The sequence below is a fragment of the Crocodylus siamensis genome, chromosome 6 (genome assembly GCF_052110815.1).
Source record: "Crocodylus siamensis isolate JL-2025a chromosome 6, ASM5211081v1, whole genome shotgun sequence".
NCBI lineage: Eukaryota > Metazoa > Chordata > Crocodylia > Crocodylidae > Crocodylus > Crocodylus siamensis.
Genome location: NC_143400.1, coordinates 77,356,075 through 77,378,749, shown reverse-complemented (window position 1 = coordinate 77,378,749; position 22,675 = coordinate 77,356,075). Strand labels below are relative to the sequence as shown.

The following is a 22,675-nucleotide window of genomic DNA, read 5'->3' as shown; positions in this document are numbered from 1 at the left end:
TGGCCCTGGTTCTGGGTAGCTGCTGATAGCCACAGAGCCTGGGCTGCTCCTAGCACGGCTTGCAGCATCCCAGCTGCCTGCTGGGAGCAAGCTGGGCTCTGGGCTGGCAGCAGCTACCCAGAGCTGGAGCCAGCTGCAAACAGCTGCTGCCACCCTGGTCCCGACATGTGCCAAGGAAAATGGCCTTGTGTGCCATGCTTGGCATGCATACTAGCAGTTGCTGACCCCTGAGCTAGACCATTCTCAGTCATGGCAGATTACAGGAAAAGAAGCAGTGGTCTCAAGTTGCACCAAGGGAAGTTGAGGTTAGATACTAGGAAAAACTCTGTCACAAGGAGGGTACCCAGAAAGGTTATGGAATCTCCATCCTTGGAGGTTTTTAAGACCGAGCTGGACAAAGCTTTGACTGGGGATGGTCCTGCGTTGAGCAGGGATTGGACTAAATGACCTTCTGAGGTTCCTTCCAACCCCAACTTGATTCCATGTAAGTTTATGAGGAACAATGAATGGTCTGAAGAACTTTTCAGTGTGTAGAGAGGCTGTTGCCTTCCAATAAAAACTGCATTTCTTCTAGAATCTCAAGTTTAGCAACTAAAAAGATTGTCTCAATTGCTAGGGGGTGACCTAAGACAACACAATAGCATCAACCACTTCTAGAGTCTTTTGCAAAGGAGATCTTGTCAGTAGTTGAATCTTACAAGGGACATAAACTGCTTCCTGCAATTTTAAGACAATTGTCAGCAACCCTATAAATACGCTCTAATAATGGGCTCATGTTTCACCAAGAATGCTCAGCTTGAAATTTAAAATTGTAAAGTCAGCAAAGAATGATTCTGCTGAGTGATGCTGCAAGTTAGCCGATCCACACAGCTAGTCGATACTGCTTTCAGTTTAGGAGACAGGAGCATGTTTGAAGATACTGCTAGCAGGGACAGTAAATTTACCATATACATCCCTGCTCCTTAGGAGACCAAGATATAAATGTGCTAGGCCACATGATCCTGAGACTTAGTCGGACTGTGTAACTAACCTCTTTTTTAAAGAGGAATTATTGGGTAATGACCACTTTGCCCGTTATGATGGCTTAACTTTTCCCTTGGTTCATGAACCAAGTGGCTAATTCTTTGGGCAGTTAGCATGACACTGCTTAACTTGGATCTATGCATGAGGATAATTTGTTCACATGCACAGATCAAATGGACACTGCTAGTAAAATGTTTGTTCAGATGTGTGACTACATGTTGCAGTTCTTTGAGATGTGGAATGCAGACACCATGTCTACGACTGAAAGAAAAAATATTTATTTGTTTTTATATATTTATATAAAATGAGGCACTTCCAAGAAACCAGCCTGTCAAAACTCTTAACATTGGGAAGATGCAGGCAGCCCTATCAAGTCTGGAAATGAGACAAGTGGGAGCTTCATGATGGATCAGTCCTAAGCAGCTAGTTGAAATCTTATACATAGGATGAATCTGAACTTGACTGTAATACACTCAGGGAGAAGCTTGCCTTAGACTTTATATTTTTTCCTTCTTTTTAAGAAAGTTTTTAGATCCTTTTGTTGAAGTTCTCTCTCTGGTGAGGAAAAAATCCTGTCTGCTCCACTTCGGAAGTCTGAAGTATCTCAGAAACAATGCAGGGATTTTACTAGGAGGGCAAGGTTTCTTATTTTTGGAGGTTATTTTCCACGTAGCATGTACTATTTCAGTCTCGATGCAGTAAATTAGGTGTCCTTTTTCTGTGCTGAAATGAATCCACTGGAGGAGGATGGTCAGTCTCTTGTGGTGAGCCAGAGGGGGGCTTCCTGGGGGTCAGTCAGTCTGCCTATGAAAGAAAGACTTCCTACCATTTGTGCTTCTCTCTCTCTCTTTGAAGGAGAGACCCTTCACTATCTGGGCTTCCATTTTCCCTTGTTGAAAAAGGAAAGGCCTTTTCTATCCCAGGTTCAGTTCTGTGTTGTCTAATGGCCAGATCTTCCTTTGCCTGAGGTTCAGTTTCTCTATTTGTACAGTAAAGGGGAGACTCCTGGGCACTTAGGTTTCTGTGTTTTCCCCTATGTGTATGGGAGACTTTAATTCATAAGGACTTCAGTTTCCTCTTCTATGAAAACACGGCCTGCCTGCCTTTGGGGTTTTGTCTCTTTCTATGAAAGGGAGGTTCCCTGCCACTTGGGCTTCAGGTTCTCCTTTCCCGAGAGGGAAGGAGCCCATCCATCAGTCGGGGTTCAGCCTCAGGCTTGGTGGCGAGGCGGCTTCAGCATCACGCGGTGCGAGCGAACAGCTTCGCGCCACGGGGCAGCCTCACACTGTCTGAATGCGGCGCCTCTCGCCCTCCGGGCTCTCTCCCTCCCTGCAGTGGGGCAAGACGACCTGCGAGTCGAGCGCCTCTTCCCCGCGGGGCCTGACGAGCGGCGGCCCCCTCTGCCGGCCCGCCTGAGAGTGCACCGAAGGCACGAGGCGGGTCGAAGCGCTGCAGCTGAAGCCGGTGGCGGCGGCCGCTAGGGCGCAGGCCAGGATGCACATGAAGAAGCTGGGGCCGAAGGTGGAGGCGAGGCGAAGGGGTTGCAGCTCCTTCTCCGTCTGAAGCCTACTGCGCGTCACCTCGAAGAGGCAGGAGCACAGCGCCGCCGCGCCCAGGGCGAGCAGCGCGGCCAGGCCGTGCAGGAACGGGGCGGCGGCGCGGCTCTGCCGCAGACCCAGGAAGTCCAGCAGCAGGGCGCCGCAGCCGCTGAGGATGGCGACAAGGCAGCAGATCGCTATGGACAGCATGAGGGGCACCCCGGCCGGTCCCAGAAGAGGCGAGTCGGGAGGGGGCGCTATGGGGTTAAGGGCCCAGACCGCTCCCAGCACGAACTGCGCGTTGTCGCCACTGACCAAGACCCAGCTGGGGTAGGCCCCGGCCAGAAACATCAGCCCGACAGCCAAGGCTTGGGCCACGACCGCTGCCAGGCTGCCCGTCCGCCTGCTGCCCGCTAGGCCCCGGAGGAGGCTGCTCGGAGCCTCGGGGCCCCCCAACTCCATGGAGCCAGAGCAGGGAGGACGAAGGACAGACGGCTCCGCGCCCGCAGCTCCCTGGCAGCTGTGCCGTGTGCCGTGCTATGCCCCGCCCCCGCGCCGGGCTGAGGCCGGAGCTCCGATGGCCCGGGCGGAGGCAGTGTTAAAAAAGGGGAAGGGGGAACAACCTGCTGCTGCACGGGGCGGGACGGGCCAGGACAAGGCGCAAGGTTTGCGAGGTACTTTTCCAGCTCGGTAAATAAATCCCCTAAAAGGAGATGCGTCCGCCTGAAGGACCCTGCGGGCTTTTGTCCCTTCTTCATTTTGTTAGTAAGCTAGGGGAGGAGGGGCCGGTTTTAGCCTTTGCTCTGCCTGTAGAAACATCCCCCAAGGTACAGCCTGACCTTGCCTGATGGTTACAAGGACACAGGTTTAATTTCTTATAAGCAGCACATGCAGCTAAAAAAACTTAGTGCAGATAAAATTAAAAAGAAAGCTTTGCAGTTACCAGTTATTTGCAAAATTACCAGGTTAATACTTTTTTATTCAACATCGCTTTAAAAAAAAGATGTTTGGCAGCCTTTCACATGAAAAAAATTCCAGTTACTGAATGGTTTACAGTATTGTTCACATCCAGGTCTCTGGTTTCAGTTGTCATAATCCAAATCGGGTTAGTAGTAATCAAATTTACTTTAAATCCACTTCGGATTGACTGACAAGAAGTCATTATGATCTGATGGTGGATCAGTGCTCTGTGTAGGAATGAGTTTGATTTTAGTTCAGTTCCTGTTAGCTGGGCATCTGTGCAAGGTCTGCTGCTATAATTAGCCTGAACTGGCAATCTGAACAGACTAATGACTGAACAGGTTTGGAGGAGGTTCATCAACTCTTATTCACAAAGGTAAATCCACTCAGAGATAGTTGTCACACAGCTCCAACTATTATGTAAAAATGATTTTATTATGAGAGCCTCTGTGAGCATTACATTCACAGGAAGAAAAATATCTTTTGCTTTTGAGTAAAATTCATATTTCTGTGTCAGCAAAACTGCAGGTTTAATTCAGTGAAACACGAGAGAGAAAGATGTTATGCTTATAGAAGACTTTTTAAAATATTAGTTTTGTATTATCCAAGGCAGATGTGTAAGTATTTTGGAATGATGAGACTCTTAATATTAATTTGCCATTGCACTGTAAGTAATATGATTTGCTGACTTTTTCAAGGCTGCCATAATATTAGTGTCTAAGAATGTTTGAATTTTTATTCCCGTGACTTGACAAATGATAAACCAACATAATCCTGTCTATGTGGAAAATGTACACAACACTGGGCTTTAGGCCTTAGAATGCCTTTAGGCTTATCAGTGTAACAGATGGTAGATCACAGTGCCAGCCACGAAATCCCTCAATGCATCCACTTTCTAATACTTGGAAACTCTGTTTTTCCCACCTGCTATCCTGGAGTGGAGATGTTCTGGATCTTCCATTTTAATTCCACAGCCTTCAAGTCCCACATTGCAGTCAGAGCCTTTTTGGTCCTGGACTGAACTCTCTTCAAATCCTTGTTCATGGATTCATAGACATTAGGGCTGGAAAGGACCTCGTAAGATCAAGTCCAGCCCCTTTACCAAAGGGTAGGAAGTCAGCTATGGTCAAAGGATCCCAGCAAAGTAAGCATCCAAGAAGATACTTTTTTTGTTCCTTAAAAGTGTCCAGAGTAGGTGCTTGCACCACCTCTGTGGGGAGTCTGTTCCAGGCCTTGGGAGCTCGCATAGTTTTTCCTTATGTCCAGCCTGAAACGGTCTTGCAGGAGTTTGTGACCATTGGACCTTGTCATCCCCTTGGGTGCTCTGGTGAACAGGTGTTCCCCCAGATCCTGATGCACACCCCTGAGGTACTTACAGGCTGCCACCAAGTCCACCCTGAGCCAGCGCTTTTCCAGGCTGAAGAGTCCCATAGCTCGCAACCTCTCTTCATAAGGCCTGCTCTCTTGCCCTCCGTTCATGTGTGTGGCTCTCCTCTGGACTCTTTCAAGCTTCTGCATGTCCTTCCTGAATTGTGGAGCCCGGAATTGGATGCAGTACCACAGCTGCAGCTTCTCCAATGCCGAGTACAGTGGGAGGATAACATCCTGGGTCTTGCTCGTGATGCACTGGTAGATGCAAGTCAGAATTTTGTTTGCTTTGCCAGCTGTGATATTGCATTGGTAGCTCATGTTCATCTTGTGGTCAAGTGTGACCCCCATATCTCTTTCAGTTGTGGTGCTAGTGACTGTAGCATTGCCAAGTCTATAAGCACGATGTGGGTTTTTTTCCTCTGGGGTGGAGCACCTTGCATTTCTCTATTGATCAGCAGCCTATCCTCAAGTGTGGATACTCTTCCCCAAAGTTTGGTGTTGTCAGCAAACTTGGCCAGTCCACTTCTGACACCAAAGTCCAGATGGTTTATAAGGACATTAAAGAGTACAGGTCTGAGATCAGAGCCCTTGGAGGGCACCACTGGTCACCGAGTGCCATTTTGATTCGGTTCCATCAACTACCACTCTTTGGGTCTGACCTCGGAGCCAGTTCCCCAGCCATTGGACTGTAGTGTAGTCGAGGCCACAGTTGCCCAATTTTTCCACAAGGATATTGTGGAATACCAGGTCAAAGACTTTCTTAAATTCCAAATATATGATATCAGCCTCTTCCCTTTTGTCCAGATGATACGTCACCTGGTCACAGAAGGAAATGAGATTGGTCAGGCAAGACCTACCTGCAACAAATCCATGCAGGCTGTCCCTCAGGATGCAACCTTCTGTTAGCCTCTCAAGAATGATTTCTTTGATCATTTTTTGATAATTTCTCTGATGCTTTGTTGACCCTCCCTCATTTAATGAAAAAAATTTCAACTATGTGGCATTTGTGAAAATGCTGAATGCTTCCAGTTGATTTTTTTTGCTTTTTAGTTCCTAAAGATTAGTAACTGGTGTTAAGTCTGATCTTGCTTCCATTTCCAGATAAAAGCAGGTGGCAAAAAATCTTTACTTTTGTCTTCACTACTGAGATTAATTTTACCCTTAACGCAAATGAAAATCCATAGAGAGCATTTTCCTATAAGACAGTTTGGGGAAACAAAATCCAAATAGACCAGCTGTATATTAGTTCCATTTTGTTTTGCCTTGTGTTTCTTTATTGACTGAACAGCAAATCAGGGTTTAGTAACTAACTGTAGTGGCATCAGCCGACTTGTTCACCAGTTTCCTCCCCCTGGGCATAAGTAAGTTACTTCATCATTGTGAAAATATACTAGATAGCTTGCTTGTATGTTAAAGTCCTACTGTGCCTTGTTTAAATTTACAGGTTTAATCCTACTTGTTTGATAAGGTCACTGGTGGTTGCCTTGATACTCTTCAGGTGGAGCCCTGATTTTATGTGATAAATACGAATAGCTGCAGTGTATGAAGCTGTGGGCCATTTCCTATGTTACTTTAAAGGCTCTTAAGTGTATTTTATCAGGGCTCCTTTAATTTCTCATAAATTGTAATTTTAATTTTACTCCAGCAAGTCATCAGTTTGTACAAGACTAGTATTAGAAAACTGCAAAATCACTAGCAGTTGGACATGCATGTAACTTTGTGAATATTCAATAGATTCCTTGAATTTAGGATCTACGGTGCACCTCTGCCAGTGTTAGTAGCGATAGAAACACAAGAATAGGTTGGCCAGAGATTCTACTACCCGGTCATCTTACTCTGGCCAGTATCCTGCTGTTCCTCCTGCTGTAACAGCAGGGGTGCGACTACTACTTCAAAAGAGATGAGAGGATGCGCGCTCTCTTCTTTTTCATGTGCACCGTGACTTAACTATGAGAGAAGTTTGAGGGAAAAGCCTTGAAGCCGTTGTTGTGCTCCGCTTCCAGCGGACCCTGGAGGCCACCCTCGGCGTTCAGGGAGGGGAGCACGGGGTGTCTCCATTCGCTTCAGCCGACCCAAGGTTTCGCCTTTTGTGTCGGAGGAAGAAAATGCGCTTCCGCGCGCGGTGACGAGGCCAGCAGGACCGTTGGTGGCCACGAGCCGAGGTTCGAAAGTGGCAGTTGGCGCCGTCCGTTTACTTTCGAACTGCGCGTTCCGCCGCGGTTGGATGCAGCGGCGCATGCGCGCAGGGCTCCGCGGCCTCTGCCTCTCCGCCGCCGGACGCAGAGGGTTGCTGTAGGCGGCGGGAGACTAACGAGTCAGCGCGGGCCGGTGAGTGCCCGGCTCCGGGGGCGGCGTGGCAAGGCAAAGGGATACCTGCGGGGAAGGGGCACCGGTATTAAGTGGGGTGTGGGCCCCGCATCCACGGACTGTCACCGGTGCCGCGCAGGCGGCTTGTCCCGCGCTGCCCTGGAATAATGGCTGCCCGGGGCGGGGGCACGGCCAAGAGCTGGTATCATCTCGGGGCGTCTGAGTCTCCCGAGTCGGAGACGATGCGGACCCGCTGGTGGGTGCGGAGGGCCACGGGCGTGATCACAGACCGGATCCAGCCGACTGGTGGGCGCCCGCCTCGGAGCCAGAGTCATTTGGCGGGCTGGATCCAGCTGGTGGGCCACATTTTGCCTGCCCCTCCACCAGCTTAATTAGGTTTCACTGATTATGAGCATATATTTATGTAAGGGGAGGGTCACCCCTTGCACGAGGAAGGAAGTGGGGGAAAAAACAACCCCTGTCCTTGTCAGTGTGACCCGGAGGTGGCAGAAATCCCTTCTTGACCCCAAATCTGGTTGCTAGATTAGAGTCTGAATAAGTAAGCGAGTCCTTCCAGCCAAGCACCTGAATGCTTTTGAAAGGCTGATGGGAGCACCAGCGCACCTTGGCAAAATTGGCTGTTGACTTCTAGGTGTGGTGAAAAGGGAAAGACCCCTGCTGCCCCCCAAAACAGAAGCCACATATTGCATGTGGGAGGGGCATGCTTAATTCCTCCTTGTCCATGAAGGTGATGAGCAGAAGCCCTGAAACTGTTGCCAGCACGGATCCTGATTAAAAAGTCACAAATTCTCTCTTTAAAAAACCCAAAATCTGTGCTAAAAATTTAGCCCCCCACCATCCTGCTAGGGGCCCTCACTCCCCCACAACAGCCCCCCAGCCTCCCACAGGCAGGCACACGCAGACAGATCCACATGCACCCCAGTAGGTAGGTGTGGGGGAGGATGGGGCAGGGGTGAAAGGAAGGGGTTGGGGAGAGGCATATTGAAAATGGGGGAGGAGAGGAATATCTCTGTGCCTGCTGGGTGAGGGTAGCAGTGCCCCTCTGTGGGCCACACACACTGCCCAGCCAGGGAGGGAGGAAGCTCGCATGCGGCATCCCCACACACACCACCACCTCTGCGGGGGAAGTGGCTGGGGGGCTGAGGGAGTGAGGATGTGTTGGGAGAAAACATGGAGTGCCTGCTGGCTGGTGGGCAGTTCCAGTGCAGGTTTTCCCAGAACCTTCCTCTCCCTCAGCCCAGGTAGGTGAACATGCAGGGGAGATGGGAACAAAATGTGCCCCGGGGTGCAACAACAGAGGGGTGAGGGGCACTGCCGGCCCCACATGACACACCGAAGTGCCCCCTCTCCCCCCCCATCTTGGCTCACTGTGCCCACTCCCAGGAGCAAGGCAAGAGGGGGAGTGAGTGCAGCGGTCCCCCTTTGCGGGCCACACGTGTACTGCCTGGCTTGGGGGAGAATGCACAGACTACCACCACTGCACAGCCACCCACCACACCTTGCACCTGTTGCCCGCAGCTGGAAAGCCACACAGGATATGGTGATGTGGTGGTGGCTGCCATGTGTGAGCCCTGCTTCTCCCTCTAGCCAGGCAGGCATGTGCATCTTGCAGAGGGTCACTGCTGTCCTGGCCCCCCGACCCTGCTCTGGGCAACTGCTGTGGTGGCGGCGGTACAGTGGTGCTGGCACACGGTGGCTACCACCATGCTGCTGCTGGTGGCCAGCACTGCACTGCCCCTGGCCGCTGCCCCCACATGGCATTTTTGGTTGCACACTGTGGTGCCTGCCAGCACCACTGCATCACCGCTGCCATGCCCTGCATCACTTGCCCAGAGCAGGGGTGAGGGCAGTAGTGCCCCACTGTGGGCCTTGCTTGCCTGCTTGGCTGGGTGGGGCTCACACAGCAGCTACCAGCACACCTCTGTGCAGCTTTCTGGCTGTGGGAAGTGGCGCAAGGTGCAGCAGTGGCAGGTGCCCTGTGTGAGCTCCCCCTCCCCCAGACTGTGTGGCCCACAGAGGGGCACTGCTGCCATCGCTCCCCTGGCCCTGCCTCTGGGAGCAGGCACAGAATGAGCTGAGGGGGGGGTCTGGCAGTGCCCCTCACACCTCTGCCACTGTGCCCTGAGATGTGCTCTGTTACCCCCCTCAAATCTCCTTGTCTGCCCAGGCTGAGATAGGGGAAGGTGTTAGGGAAAGCCCCACCAGGAGTGCCTATTAGCCAGCAGGCGTTCCATTTCTTCCCCCAACACATCCTCACTTCTTCAACCCCCAAGCCCCACTCACCTCCAGGAATGAAGAAGAGTGATCCTGATGCAGCCTCTGGTAAGTGAGAATGTCGGGTCCTGCCCTTTCCCCCTCCCCCTCTGGGCAGGGTTGGGGGTTTCCTGCCCCTTTTGCAAACAGCTCTTGCAGGCTGGAACTCAGCTAGCTTTCAGAGTTCTTTACAAAAGGGAGAAATCCACATTTTCCGATTAAACCAGGAGTTCTGTGTTTTTTTCCATTTTTGTGTGGGAAATGGAAAACCTGGATCTTTGCTCATCAAACACCTTTCTCCTGGAGATGGAGTCTTTTCACCCCATCATGGGGATACCAAGTACTTTAATCCACATGTGATATTAGGGATATAAATACTGATTAAAAAAAAATCTGCTTAACCTGCTAAATGATTAATTGGTATGGCAACCCCCTTCCTGGCCCATGTGAAGCTGTTCTGGGCCAGCCTGTAGGGCACCCCTGCCCAGCCTGGCACCAGTGAGGTGCTTTCAGCCCCCAAGCTTAGTGGCTTCCCAGGGGCTGCATCTCAGTGAGCTGGGATGCCAGGTGGGTCCCCTGGGCTTGGATGCAGAGGAGGCAGGTGACTGGGGTGTTTCATGGGGATGAACCACAGGCGTGGAAGAGCTACCCTGCTCCATTTTGCTTCCATCTTTCCCCTGCCAGTCCCTGCAGGTCTGGCTGTGAGGTGTGTGCAGGTGCTGCTAACAGCAGCTGCAGTTGCAGCAACAGAAGGTGCCACATCCAGATGAGGATGGGTGCTGTGGCACTGGGCTCCAATATGTGGCTCTGCAATGCAAAATCAGATCAGTGGGGTGCTGTGCCTCAGGCTGGCGCTTGTCCCATCCCACCACAGCGGAGGGGCATCACCTGCCTGTGGGAAGCTGGGGGCCAAAGCATTGACTAGCCCTGTCAGACAGGCCTGTTTGTTACACTTTAAAATCATGTGGCCCCAATCCACCAAGTTTTTTATTAGCCTCTTTCAGGCAGGGAAGCTACAGGAAAATGGGACAACAGATCCCTTGGGACAAATAATACAAAAAAGAGGAATGGGAGTTGCTGGTTCAAATGAGTGCCAAGAGAGGACACTGGGCAGAACACAATGGACAGTGCCTACTGGCTCTCAAACAAATCCAGGGAGCCAGTGGTCACCCTGCCAGACAGGCAGCACAGCCTAGGAAGTGATGGGTGGCTGTAGCAAGCAAGGGGCTTAATGGCAGCTGCAGTGGGCAGGTAATGCTGAGGGGGAGCAGGCAACAAGCCTCCTGCCCTGCAAGTGGATGGGGGGGAGAGCCTGCTAAGTGACTCGGGGCTAGGAGTCCAACCACGCCACGGGGGAAAAGGTCTCAGCCCTGCTCCCCTCACAAGAACGACAAACAGCAGCAACTTTTATATGTAACTTTATTTACGTAAAACTGTTGTTATTAAAACATTTTGCCTTCCAAAAATGCAAAAAAAAAAAAAAGCTAATTAGAAAAAAATGACATCTCAAGCAACAACAAAAACAAAAATCTGCATGGCAACTCTGTTGATGATTCTTATTGAGAAAAATTAACACCTTGACATACTCTGCTGTCAACTTTTAGTGCAACGTATTTATAATAAGCGCAGCTGTAGCAAAGACTCATTCTGCAGGCACAGAGGATCCTGGAATGCATGGGTAACTCTTAGCCAATTTAGCAAGCCTTGGGAAGTGCTATCCATTGACTTTTCCACCACTCCAATGAATTGGACACCAATGAAAGCAGGGCTCCGTGAAGTAATTCTTCAGTTCATTTTCCACTTCATTCTCATAAGTTTATCAGGCCAGCAGCTTGGAGAGCAGTGTCCAAGGGCTCCATGGTGAGGGAAGGGCTGGGGCAGGGGCAGGTGCTGCAGAGCCAGGGTTAGGCAGGGTTCAGGACAGAGATACAGGTGGCTTGTCCAGGTGCTGTGGGTGCAGGAGGAGTAGCTCCTGGCCTCTGTGCACGCCCCCAGATCTGTGCATGGGATGAGGACAGGCTGACTTTGGGGCAGGGGATGGCCTGGGCTCTTCCCGGTAGGGGCAGCTGGGTCTGGGCTGTGCATAGGGCAGGTGGTGGCAGTGCTGGGATGGTGGAAGCTATGGTGGGGGAGGGGAGGGGAGTGCCTGCAGCCATGCCCCTCTCCCAGTGCCACTGCTGCCTGCCTTACACTCAACCCTGGTCCAGCTCCCCCTCTCAGCCAGGAAGAGCCTGGCACCACCCTTGGCCCCAGCCTGCAGCAGGCAGCCTGCTCTTGCTGTGAGCATAACAGAATTAGTTGAATAGTGGCTGTATCTTTAATTCTGGAATGGATTTTTTTTTAATTACAAAACTTTTTTAGACCAGGGACACTCACCCCCAGCCACCTGGTCAGTTGGCCTGCAGAGCTGTCATCCGGCCTGCTGGTCTCCCAGTAGGTCTGATAATTTGTTGGCAGGGGAGCAGTGTCAGCATTAATTTCTGCTCCCCCACTGCCAAAATTCTTGACTGGGTGGGCTGGATAGTATGGCTATAGGACTGATCCGGGCATGCGGGGCTAGGCTGAGGATCTGAGTGCATGAGGCTGAGGTGGTATGGGGCCCAATGTAGATGTGCAGGGCTTGTTCTCATGTGCCAACCCCATAAAGGATCTGGCCTGTGGACCAGCCCTAGGCTAGTCATCTGGCCCATGCACCACTGTTTTAGACAGTTTTGATATGCTTAAATGGAATAAATTATTTTTATTTTTATTTTTTTTAAAGGAGCAGTTTGTGCTCTAAGTTATTGTACAAATTGAACACAACAAACTGGAAATTAATTTTGAAACCTGGTTATGATTGTATACAGCAGCTTCTCTTAATTTTTTTAATGTACTATGTTGCTAATTCAATATTAAGTTAAAAACAATTATTCCACTGTTGTATTTTGTTAGGAAAGCTTTCCTAACGTGTTGTTATTAAAAGAAGTCCATTATTTCCAGTAGAATTTGTGAACTACTCACAGCTTCACAACTGAGCCATTCTCACAACAGAAATGCAGTGAAAATTCACCCCTTCATTTTTTTTACATATCTTTTTCAAGCTATGAGGTCTTATTTTGTTCGGTTTCCAGTCCAATTTGAGTATCTGAAAAAAAAAACTAATTTCCACTCCAAATGTAAGTAGCTTGTTTGTTTCCTGTTGACTCCCTTCCAGGAAACCTTACTTGTTTTCCTTTCTTCCCTTTTTTTAGGACATGTTTTTCTCTGACTCTTCTCCTGCTCCTAACCCTTTTTACTTCAACCCACATGAGTTTCTGTTGATACTGCTTTTTCTGCGCAACATCTTCTGTGTACTTCTGGTGCCTGGTTTGTTTCCTCTGTGCTTGTCAAGGAAATACTCTGTGCAGGAATACCACAGACGATGCCCTCGACTGCTGTAGCATGGGACCCCACTGTGCAGTAGATTAAAACTTGTAAAATACCTGAGCCAAATGCCAGAAGCAACACTTAGAATAGTGCATTGAAATGTATAGATGTATTTATGACAAAGATGGACAAATTTGCTATGGCTTTTTATTGGCATTTTCCTTCAGAGAGCTCTGAGAGCAGTAAATTGGATTTGGGGATTATATGCATAATCTTAGCTGGCCAGTGTTGCTTAAGAGATTCTGTAGATAAAATATGTAGTTCACACTTTAGTGTTGCTCTCTGAGGCAGTGTACTCTGAAAATGGGAGTTACTCCTGAGTAGTAATTCCCTTTTGAGTTTTTGTAACTTTTATAAGCAGCTGCCATCACATTTTTAACCGTCTCAGTTACCTGGGAAACAAACCAAGGTGTTTCTGTGGTAATGACATTTTGTGATTCTATCTGCCTGGTAGCTGTGCAGTTCTTGGGTTATGAAACACTCTTGAATTGTATGGAGGCCTGTAAGTTGGTCGTGTTTTCTACTTTATTCAGAGCTTCAAGCTTTGAATGACTTAAAGAATACTAGCTTATTTCCGGAAGGTAAATTTTGTTTAGTTGCAGTGTGTATTCTTTTTCATAGTTTGAGATAATCATATAAAGAGTACCCATGAAAATATTCTTATGAATTAATTCATATTATTTTTAAGCAATTAATTTAAAGCTGCAAAGTGATATACTTTGTCAACAGAAGAGAAGTCAATCTTGACTTAGACATAAGGAGAGAGTAGGCCACAGTTAATATTTAAAAATAAATAGCTTTCCCTTGACAGTTAATGGTTGTTATTTATATATTCATATCTATATAGCTGCAAGAGTATAGTTGAAATGATCATCTTCTTTTGAACATCTTTAATTTGTTTTTCTCTTTTAATTCAGAGTTATACTTTTTGACCTGCTGAAATTCAATAATGTAGATATTAAGAATTGTTAACTTGGTGTCTAAGTAGAAGTAGAAGTAAAAAAAAAAAAAATCCGTTTCCTTGAAATATTTTTTTCCCAAATGCCCATTAATTTGATTTTTAATTTAATCATTTCATGTGTCTAATGTGAGAATGAACTGAGTTCTCAAGAAATAACACAAAGGGATTCCTCACCCAGTTTTGCTTAGGGTCTTAATCCCAACCTGTGATGTTCCTGATGTCGTAACAAAACACATTACTCTGAATCAACAGTACTCTATAAATCTGAGTGCCAGCAGGCACAACCCACTGTTGCTCTTTCTGAAAATCAGCAAATTTCCTAAATAAATTATTCAGTTCAGAGAAATGCCTCATTGTCTTTAATAAGAATAATTATTAAATAGTTTAAATTTATGTACAGTGGTAAATGTTCAGACACAAATTATTGCTTTTTGTAAGTAGAGCAGTCTTCCCCCTCTGCTTCCCAACTCGTTTAACCTCGAGGATGGAAAAATTTCTGTATACAAAGCTTCAAGTAATGAATAAAATGTAAGTGCTAGTATCTCAGTCATGACTGATATCAGTTAACTGATTGTGTATTTACAATAATCACTAATATAAAACTGAGAAGGATCATTTGATTTGCATAATTGATTTTCTTCAGAAGTTAAATCATCCAGCAGGAGGATTTAATTTAAATAATTTGTCCAATTTTTTTTTCTGCATGTCTTATTTAGTTTTTTACTGATGTAGTTTTTTTTTTTCTTGGTTAGTAAAAACAAAAATTGTTAAGTGGGAAGATACCCCATCTATTTTATAATTATAATGTAACATGCATATTCTGATTCTTAATTTTTATATTTTTATTATATTAGCAAATAATGATGCCTTTTTATTGGGTTATTTTTAGGTGATTTGTATTAAGTGCTGTCTGAATTAAAATAAAATAAATAATATATGCAAAATAACATTTTTAATTTATTAGCTAAATAAAATTTTCTTATTAACTGGGTGCATGTATCTTTTTTCTTACCAAAATATATTTTTCTTTAAGAATATGTTATTAGTTGACTGAGTGATGCTTCTAATTAACGTAAATACATTTTATACATCAATACCTATTTTAATTCATTGTTTTGAAGTAGAAGAAAACCAGTTTTTCTTGCTTTTCAAATCCTGATCATTATCTCAGCTTTGGATGAACAAGTCTTTAAACTTAACTGAATACATTGAAATTAAGATAATGTTTTTCTTGGTATCTGAAGACTAGGCTAACACAGGCAAAACCTGGCTTGGGAATATATAGAACTCCCCTTTCAGGTGTTATACCACTGAAGAGCACAGCAATTAGACTTTCTTTAAAAATTTAGCAGCAAACATACTACTATTTTTTTATTTTAATTTGTTTATTTTAATGTTATTGAATCCATATATAATCTATAAGCCTTAACGTAGGGTGTTAGGACTTCAAATTTACTTTTGAATATTTTTCTTTTTAAAAAGAAATATATTTATTTTAAAATCCATGAATAAGCCTTTTCTTTTTAAATATATTTTTATCCACCCTGAGGTAATCGGTCATGATGATACAAAAACAATGCAGCTGGACTTCTAGTCTTTCAGGGCTCCTATACACATGCTCTGATGTGCTGTATGTAATTACAGTACATTGGAGCAGACTTGATTAATCTGAAATGGGATTAATGGGGTCTGCTGGAGTGCGGTAATTACTGCGTTCTTACAGACTTCAGGTTCACATAGATCAGTGTCCCTGCAGTGAAAAATGGCAGATCTTCTTTGTGGGCTGGATCTGGCCCACAGACTGTAGACTGCCAACCCCTGATATAGGCTAGTCGTTAACAACTTCTATTGCCTCAAAGTTCCCCTTTATTACCATTTTTAATGTAGTTACATCCTACTTCAAAATGTATTACAGTGCATTTTTGACTAAAGGCAAAATTATTTTTCTGCTGGCCATAACAAGAAAAATAACAGAGCAAGACAAATAACAGAGCAGTTCTCCTGGCCACAATGGGTCAGATGCTGTAGATTCCTATATTAAATTTCTTCAATACAAACACGTGTTTAAGTGTTTGCAGGTGTAACTGTGCTAATGCATAGATAGCATCCGTAAAAGAATCTCACAACTCCCTGGTTGAGAATCAGTGATAGAGGGTGTTCTGATTCAGATTAGAGTTTAGGATGGATTGTTGAAAGGGTCAAGAAATGCATGTCACAAAAATATTCTGTGGTAATATTAACTTCCTAAGTAAAACAATTGTATAAAGAAGCAGAATAACTTGGTAGTCAGCAATAACACTGGATGTCCTATTCTTTGAGATTCAGCCAGTGTGATTTCATTAGCATTGGCTGAAATCTAAAAGTTAAATGTTTCAATGGTCTTTTTTTTCCTGCTATTACTTGAGCTTTTTAAGTTCAGGGGTATCAAACGTATGACCTGTGGGCCAGTTTCAGCCTGTGGAGCCCTACAATCTGGCCAGTGGTGCTGCCAATAGCTTAGATGCTCCCTGTGTGCTGTGTGAAGAGCATGCACTGGCTCCAGCTCTATGTGCAGCACCTGCCAGACCTGCAATGTGCTGGGCCAATCCAGGCTGCACACCACGTGCCATGTGCTCTATGGGCCCAACCTGGGCTGGATGAGTTTGATACCCCTGCTGTAGTTGAATGTGTGGACATGCTTAATCAAATATTTAAAATAATCCAATCAAAACTTTAAAAGTTGTAGTCAAACAGTGATGTCTTTTTTTTTTTTTAACACAGGGAATTATGTTTCAGGAGATTCCTAAATAGGAATCAGTCTTCCCCATTTCAGTCAGGGTGTTTGTAGACAAAAGAACCCAAATAAAGTGCTTTACTTCAAATTTGGTGTGTTCCTGCACGAAGCCCCCAGGCATGTCCAGAAGAGGCAGTGTGTTACTTCAACACAAATTGCTCAACATCTGTAAAGATCAGGCACTTTGGTGGGGCTTTTTTAGCACTTCTATCTAATAGCTGATTGCTGCTGCATCTGGTAAAGCACATTTTTTTTAACGTCTGCAAGCAGCCTCAGTCACTAAATAAAGGAAGTGCAATCACTGATAAACGGAGAGCTATTGCATGATGTGTTTTGCAGTAACTTGTAGATTTTTTTCAATTATGTTTTATTAGCATCCACAAATTATACTCATAGGAGTGTTTAGTTTCAAACTGTGGACCATCTCTCTATTATTCACCATTATTCAACTTCCCTGTGTTAACTGTAATGATTGATTACACAAAAAAATAACATTAGGGAAGTACATGTGTAATTGCTTTAATATTCTGTCTTTTTTTAAAAGTTAATCCTAAATTTATACTGCTTGATTCTCTTTTTTTCTTGGTTGAATTCACAGGCAGTGCCAATTCACAAGGGGGTTTTTATGTTTCCTGTCCTTTCTTATATTAAATGTAATGTTTAGTAGAGGCAGCTATGAAGTTTGCTTCTTGTTTGTAGTGTAAAAGCTGGAAACGGAGAGAGTGATCTGTAGTCACTTAAATACAGCCCACAGTTTCTATAGTATATTAGAAAACCTATGTAAGCTACCAGGCTCCCATACACTTTGTAGAAATTGCCTGGAAAGTGTTCTTTAGCTGTCAGCACTCTTTTTTTTCTTTTACAGCTAATTCACTAGTTTAAAAAAATCAGTTGATTACATATATAGTTAAATTCTATAAATTGACTAAATTGTATTTTTTTCTGTTATAGGAAATGCATAATTTTGAGGAGGAATTAACATGTTCCATTTGCTATAGTATATTTGAAGACCCACGTGTGCTACCATGCTCCCACACATTTTGTAGAAATTGCCTAGAAAGTGTTCTTCAGTTGTCAAGTAACTTCTCCATATGGAGACCACTGAGGCTTCCACTGAAGTGTCCAAGTTGTAGAAGTATTGTTGAAATTCCTCCTTCTGGTACTGAATCGTTACCTATCAACTTTGCATTGAAGGCTATCATTGAAAAGTATCAGCAAGAAGACCATCCAGATGTTGCTACATGTAGCGAACATTATAGACAGCCATTAAATGTTTATTGTCTTTTAGATAGAAAATTAGTGTGTGGCCATTGTCTTACGATAGGTAAACATCATGGTCATCCCATAGATGACCTTCAGAGTGCCTATATGAAAGAAATAGAGACTCCTGGGAAACTCCTTGAACAATTAACTGATAAACATTGGAGTGATGTGTGTTTGCTAATTGAAAAGTTAGAAGAACAGAAATCTTGGTGTGAAAATATAGTTCAAGATGATAAGAAAGCTGTAGTGCAGTATTTTAAGAAACTTAATGAGACATTGGAACATAAAAAGCAAGCTTTGCTAGCCGCTTTGGATGAAGTTAATACTTGTATTATTGAAGAATATGAACCGCTCATTGAAAAGATGAAAGGAATAAGAGAAGAACAGCTTGATTTAATGTCACTGAACACATCTATTAAAGAAGAGTCATCTCCGCTTGTTTTTCTTGAGAAGATTGATAATGTGCGCCAACGTGTAAAAGCTTTGAAACAAAAGCAACTACCAGATACCAAGCCTTTTGAGATTTATCCACGAGTGGGACAGCTGTTGAAGGATGTATGGTGCAAAACTGAAATTGGTCAGATTAACAAGATCCTCACTCCAAAAATAAAACTTGCTTTGAAAGGAAAGGTATGCAAGAAAAACAATGAGAAGGAAAGAGGACAATCTAAGGAATTCCTGCAGTCAGTAAACCCTCTGGTAGTGATGCTAATATCTATAGTAGTAATAATTATGGTTTCATTTAGCAAACCTTTATTGTCAGTTGTTGTAAGTGATGCTACTTCATTTGGTATTTCAGAAGTGTTGCAGTTTGTTTATCAGGATTTAGATCAGATTTTGCAGACATTAATAGAAATACTGTCCCATACATCTCATTTACTGACAGAATTTATAGGAAGAATTACTTCTTTCTGAATTTCAAATCTTAGTTTAATAATTGGAATAACTGTAGGAATATTCATTGTAAATGAACTCTTTCACAAGATTTTTCCATTCAGTTTGTATCTAAAAGCTACTGAAACATTCATCCCTTTAAAAAAAAAAATGACCCTAGGTTAATTTGTAAAAAAATAAGTGCAGTTTAATCAGGTTATTTTTGTTTTCAGAAGGGATATCTATTACCAACCCCCATTTAACAAGGGTATAAATTCATGTACTAAAGAATTAATAATGGACTCTTTTTTTAAATCTCTATTTTGGATAAAGCTGAGATGAGTAAATGGAAGTGCCAGTCACTGACCCCAGCATAATGAAATCTTGTATTACGTACTTCATTGCTTTTTACATACAGGGTTGATTGGGCCTACTATTTGTTCATTATCACATATGAAATGACTAGGGTTTCATCTAGGTTATTAGTGAATCATGTTACTTTGTGTTTTCTTTTATACATAAATACAGATACAAAGTCATGGGGACATCCTTTCAATTGGAGATAAATGTGTTGCTCTAGAACTTTTTGGATGATATGTTTTGAAGATACTTGGCAAGAGTATAGTCCTGAAAGATGTTGAGTGTGTGTGACATTATGTTCTATTCAGCAGATATTTGCTGCCTTATGAGTTTGGGCCACTTCTTGCTAAATGTTGAGTGGACCCACAGTAGCCATTGGGAAACCCCCGTTCAAATTAATGGGGACAGAATTTCAATTCTAGAAAGAACAACATGAAATAAAAATACAGTGTAAATAGTTTCTTAAATTACAAGAATAATTGAGATCTAATCTAATTCAGTCTGAAATAAGTGTTTATATTCCTACTATATAATCAGATTAATTTAAACCAAGGCATATTCCATTAGTTAAGATGCTAGGAACTCCATATTCACACTTAATAAAGTCAGCAGCAATTCTCCCTGTAGAAACAGGATTTTGCCCTTAGTTGTTTTTTTTTTAAACAGGAAGATTAATTCATTAACAGTGAAAAAATTCCCTGTAGCCACCAGTCCATAGATTGTTGTTGTAAGGCTGCCTAAACACATCTGAGTTCCAAGTGATAATTGATGCCTTGTAAAAATTTCATAGTTTTTTCATAATATGCCAATAGGTAGCCTTTAATGACAATTGTAACTGATTTTTTTTGTAAAACAATCACACGTGGTGTATTATGGCATTGTTTCCAAACTATTGCATATTTTAAAATAATGTAAACACAATTATTAAACTCTGAGAAACTACTGTTTTCCTCATGACGTTGTAAAAACTCACTGTGAACAGGCAGAAGGCTTCTTTTTCCTCCTTCCTCCTCTCCCCCGCATCTCCGCCAAATGAAAGCTTGTTTTTGCAAGATGCCAAGAGCCTTGAACTTGCATTGACTCCAGTGACAGTTTGTGGGCAGTCAGATCAAGCTATGAATTTAACATATTAACGAATTAAGTAACTTAAGACTTAAAATTTTGGGGCCAGTAATCATCACGACCAAGCAAGATTGGATTATTTTCAGTAATTAATGCACTGAAAACAAGACACCGTACTAGGATAACTTAAGGTGACAGCTCTTGTATATGCCATATAACCAAGGGTCTTTATCCCAAATAATTAATTTTAGCACTCAGTATAAAAAAATCACTATGGCATAGGTCAGCCCAAAATGTAAGGTTTAAAAAATAAATTTCCCAGTGTCAACTTTTTTTTTAAAGAAATACTGTTAGTAGGTCTTTATTCAGAGCTGATGATTCCCTGTTAGACTTTGTAACCTGAACAAAACAATAGTCTGTTAGGAGAAAATTAATTATTTTAATTGACAAAGCTGAATCAAATGGAAGGAGGAAGTAGCCAGCATAAAAGGAGTCCAGACCAGTTATCTGTGGTTCTAACAGGTTACATTTAAATTAAGGATAGCACCAGGTAGATGCTTTGTGGGCAAGTTGGTATGGTTTTCTTTAGACCACTGCCTATTAAGCGCACAGTTTGTATTCAAAGTAGAAAAGTTCCTATAATCTCTCTATATGTTAGAGTTTATATAGATAACTTCCCTTGACATTAACCACCAGATTTTTTAAAGAGATATTTAAGCTCTTACTGGAATTTTCAGAAACTTCTGAGTGCTTAATTCATTAAAACCAATGGGAGTTAGGCAGGTATGACCTTTTGCTTTTGAAAATCCTACTGTACTGCTATCTGCATTATTAAATACCTAAATACTTTTAAAATTTGATACTTAACTGCATGTCTGTTGGAGTCTTTTTAGAACATCATTCCTCTTAGAATGTCTTATGTTAGTTTTCTGGCTTTTTAAAAGATCTTTTATAAAAATTTATAATGTAGTTTTATATTACAAATATCCTGAATTTGTACTATTTCACGTACTTAGTATTTTAATAAATCTGTATCTAAATAAAAATACATTCTTATGGGAGAGGGATTCTCCATGTCTCACTACTATTTATAACTCATAAATATCTGGCTGGAATGATGCAGTGAAGTCTAACATAAGAGTGTGTGTCTCATTGAAACAAGTACTTTTGAATTGAGGATTGCACAGTGTATCCATCATTCCTTAAACTTCTGTATTCTTTGTATGCACCCACTTATTTTGCTTAGAAGATGTTTAATGCATTTATAACTGAGAGAAGAAATGTTGAAGATGCTCTCTGGAGTCTTGTCATACTCCAGTTGTTTCTGTTGGCTTATATTTTAAGAAGTCTAACTTTTACTGTTTTACTTGGTCTTTCTAGATTTAGTAGTGCAGAATTGGTATAACTTCTAAAAATCTTGAGGAAAAGTATTCAGAAAAATAAGATTAATGCTTTTTCAATAACGGTATGTCTATTCTGTTGTGTACTCAAGTCCTGACTTAGATGTATATTTGCCTGTCTATCCTCTAGCATCCATACAGCAGAACCTCACACAACCCATACCTATGTATCTGTGTCTATGGTGGTATTTCAGTCTCATTGATTGGGCTCCAAGTTTTTTATGTGGCTTGTTCCTGCCTGGATTTTTAGCACCTAAATAGTTTAGCTGTTCTAGGAATATAGCTAATATTGTAGGAACATTTGTCTGTCCCCAGCTGAGCATAAGTGAGTTTTAGACTAGTGAAATGTTTAGCTCTGCTTATTCCTTGCTTCTGTCCTTCCCAGCCAGTGCCAGAGCTAGGATTTAGTGCAGGTAGATGAGCCATTGTTGTTGTGACAGAACTTTTATTACAGCAAGATAGATATTATATTTTTCAGGTGGTGGAAAGCATTTCAGGAGCTGTTTCTAATCCATGGAAGACAGAAGGACTTGAAAAGGGAGCCTGTGCCAGAGTAAGAATACTTCTCTGTTGCTGCCCCAGTGGATTGCTCATATGCAGCTGAAGGACAAGTAGGTGAGCAGTGGAATCACATTGTCATGAAGATCTGAGGTGATCAACAGTAACTCCAGAACTTCTACCCATTAAAGCATATCTTTAAGGAGCTATGCAAGGAGACTGTCCCTGCCACTCTAGCACTTGGACATTTTTAAATTATGGCGGCTGCACCACTCCAGAAGCAGTGTTATCATGTGAAAGCTATCTATCTCAGGTACAGGTGTTTGCTAGTGACCAGTCAGATATTTCCAATTCAAATTTTACAACTCTCAAGTTTTCCAGTGGCTGTGTGATGGGAGTAGCATGGAGGTGAAACTGTGTGCACCTATGGTGAAGTGGCACTGGGGACTGTTTTCTTATGACCATTAGGGGACCACGGGCTAAAATACAGTATTTTCTCACAAGCCACATGCCTCCGAATAAGACACGCGCTTTGGCAGAATGAGTAAAATAAAACTTGTTCAAGAGTCATGGCCAAAAGTTGATCTGTAGAGCGAGGGAGAGAACA

At 43.5% G+C, this 22,675-nt stretch overlaps 1 protein-coding gene across 4 annotated transcripts; it reads left to right on the top strand.

Moving 5' to 3' along the window:
• The first annotated feature begins 1,328 nt into the window (after positions 1–1,328).
• Positions 1,329–21,231, top strand: TRIM59 (tripartite motif containing 59). 4 transcript variants are annotated; one of them, XM_090052759.1, is made up of 2 exons: positions 1,329–2,800; positions 17,564–21,231. In XM_090052759.1, the coding sequence occupies exon 2, from the start codon at positions 17,567–17,569 to the stop codon at positions 18,788–18,790; it is 1,224 nt and encodes a 407-aa protein (XP_089908885.1). In that variant the 5' UTR covers positions 1,329–2,800; positions 17,564–17,566; the 3' UTR covers positions 18,791–21,231. The 4 variants fall into 4 exon arrangements, with proteins under 4 accessions (XP_089908885.1, XP_089908884.1, XP_089908887.1 ...); XM_090052758.1 differs by lacking the exon at positions 1,329–2,800 and adding an exon at positions 2,807–3,235; XM_090052761.1 differs by lacking the exon at positions 1,329–2,800 and adding an exon at positions 6,980–7,220.
• The last annotated feature ends 1,444 nt before the right edge of the window (positions 21,232–22,675 follow it).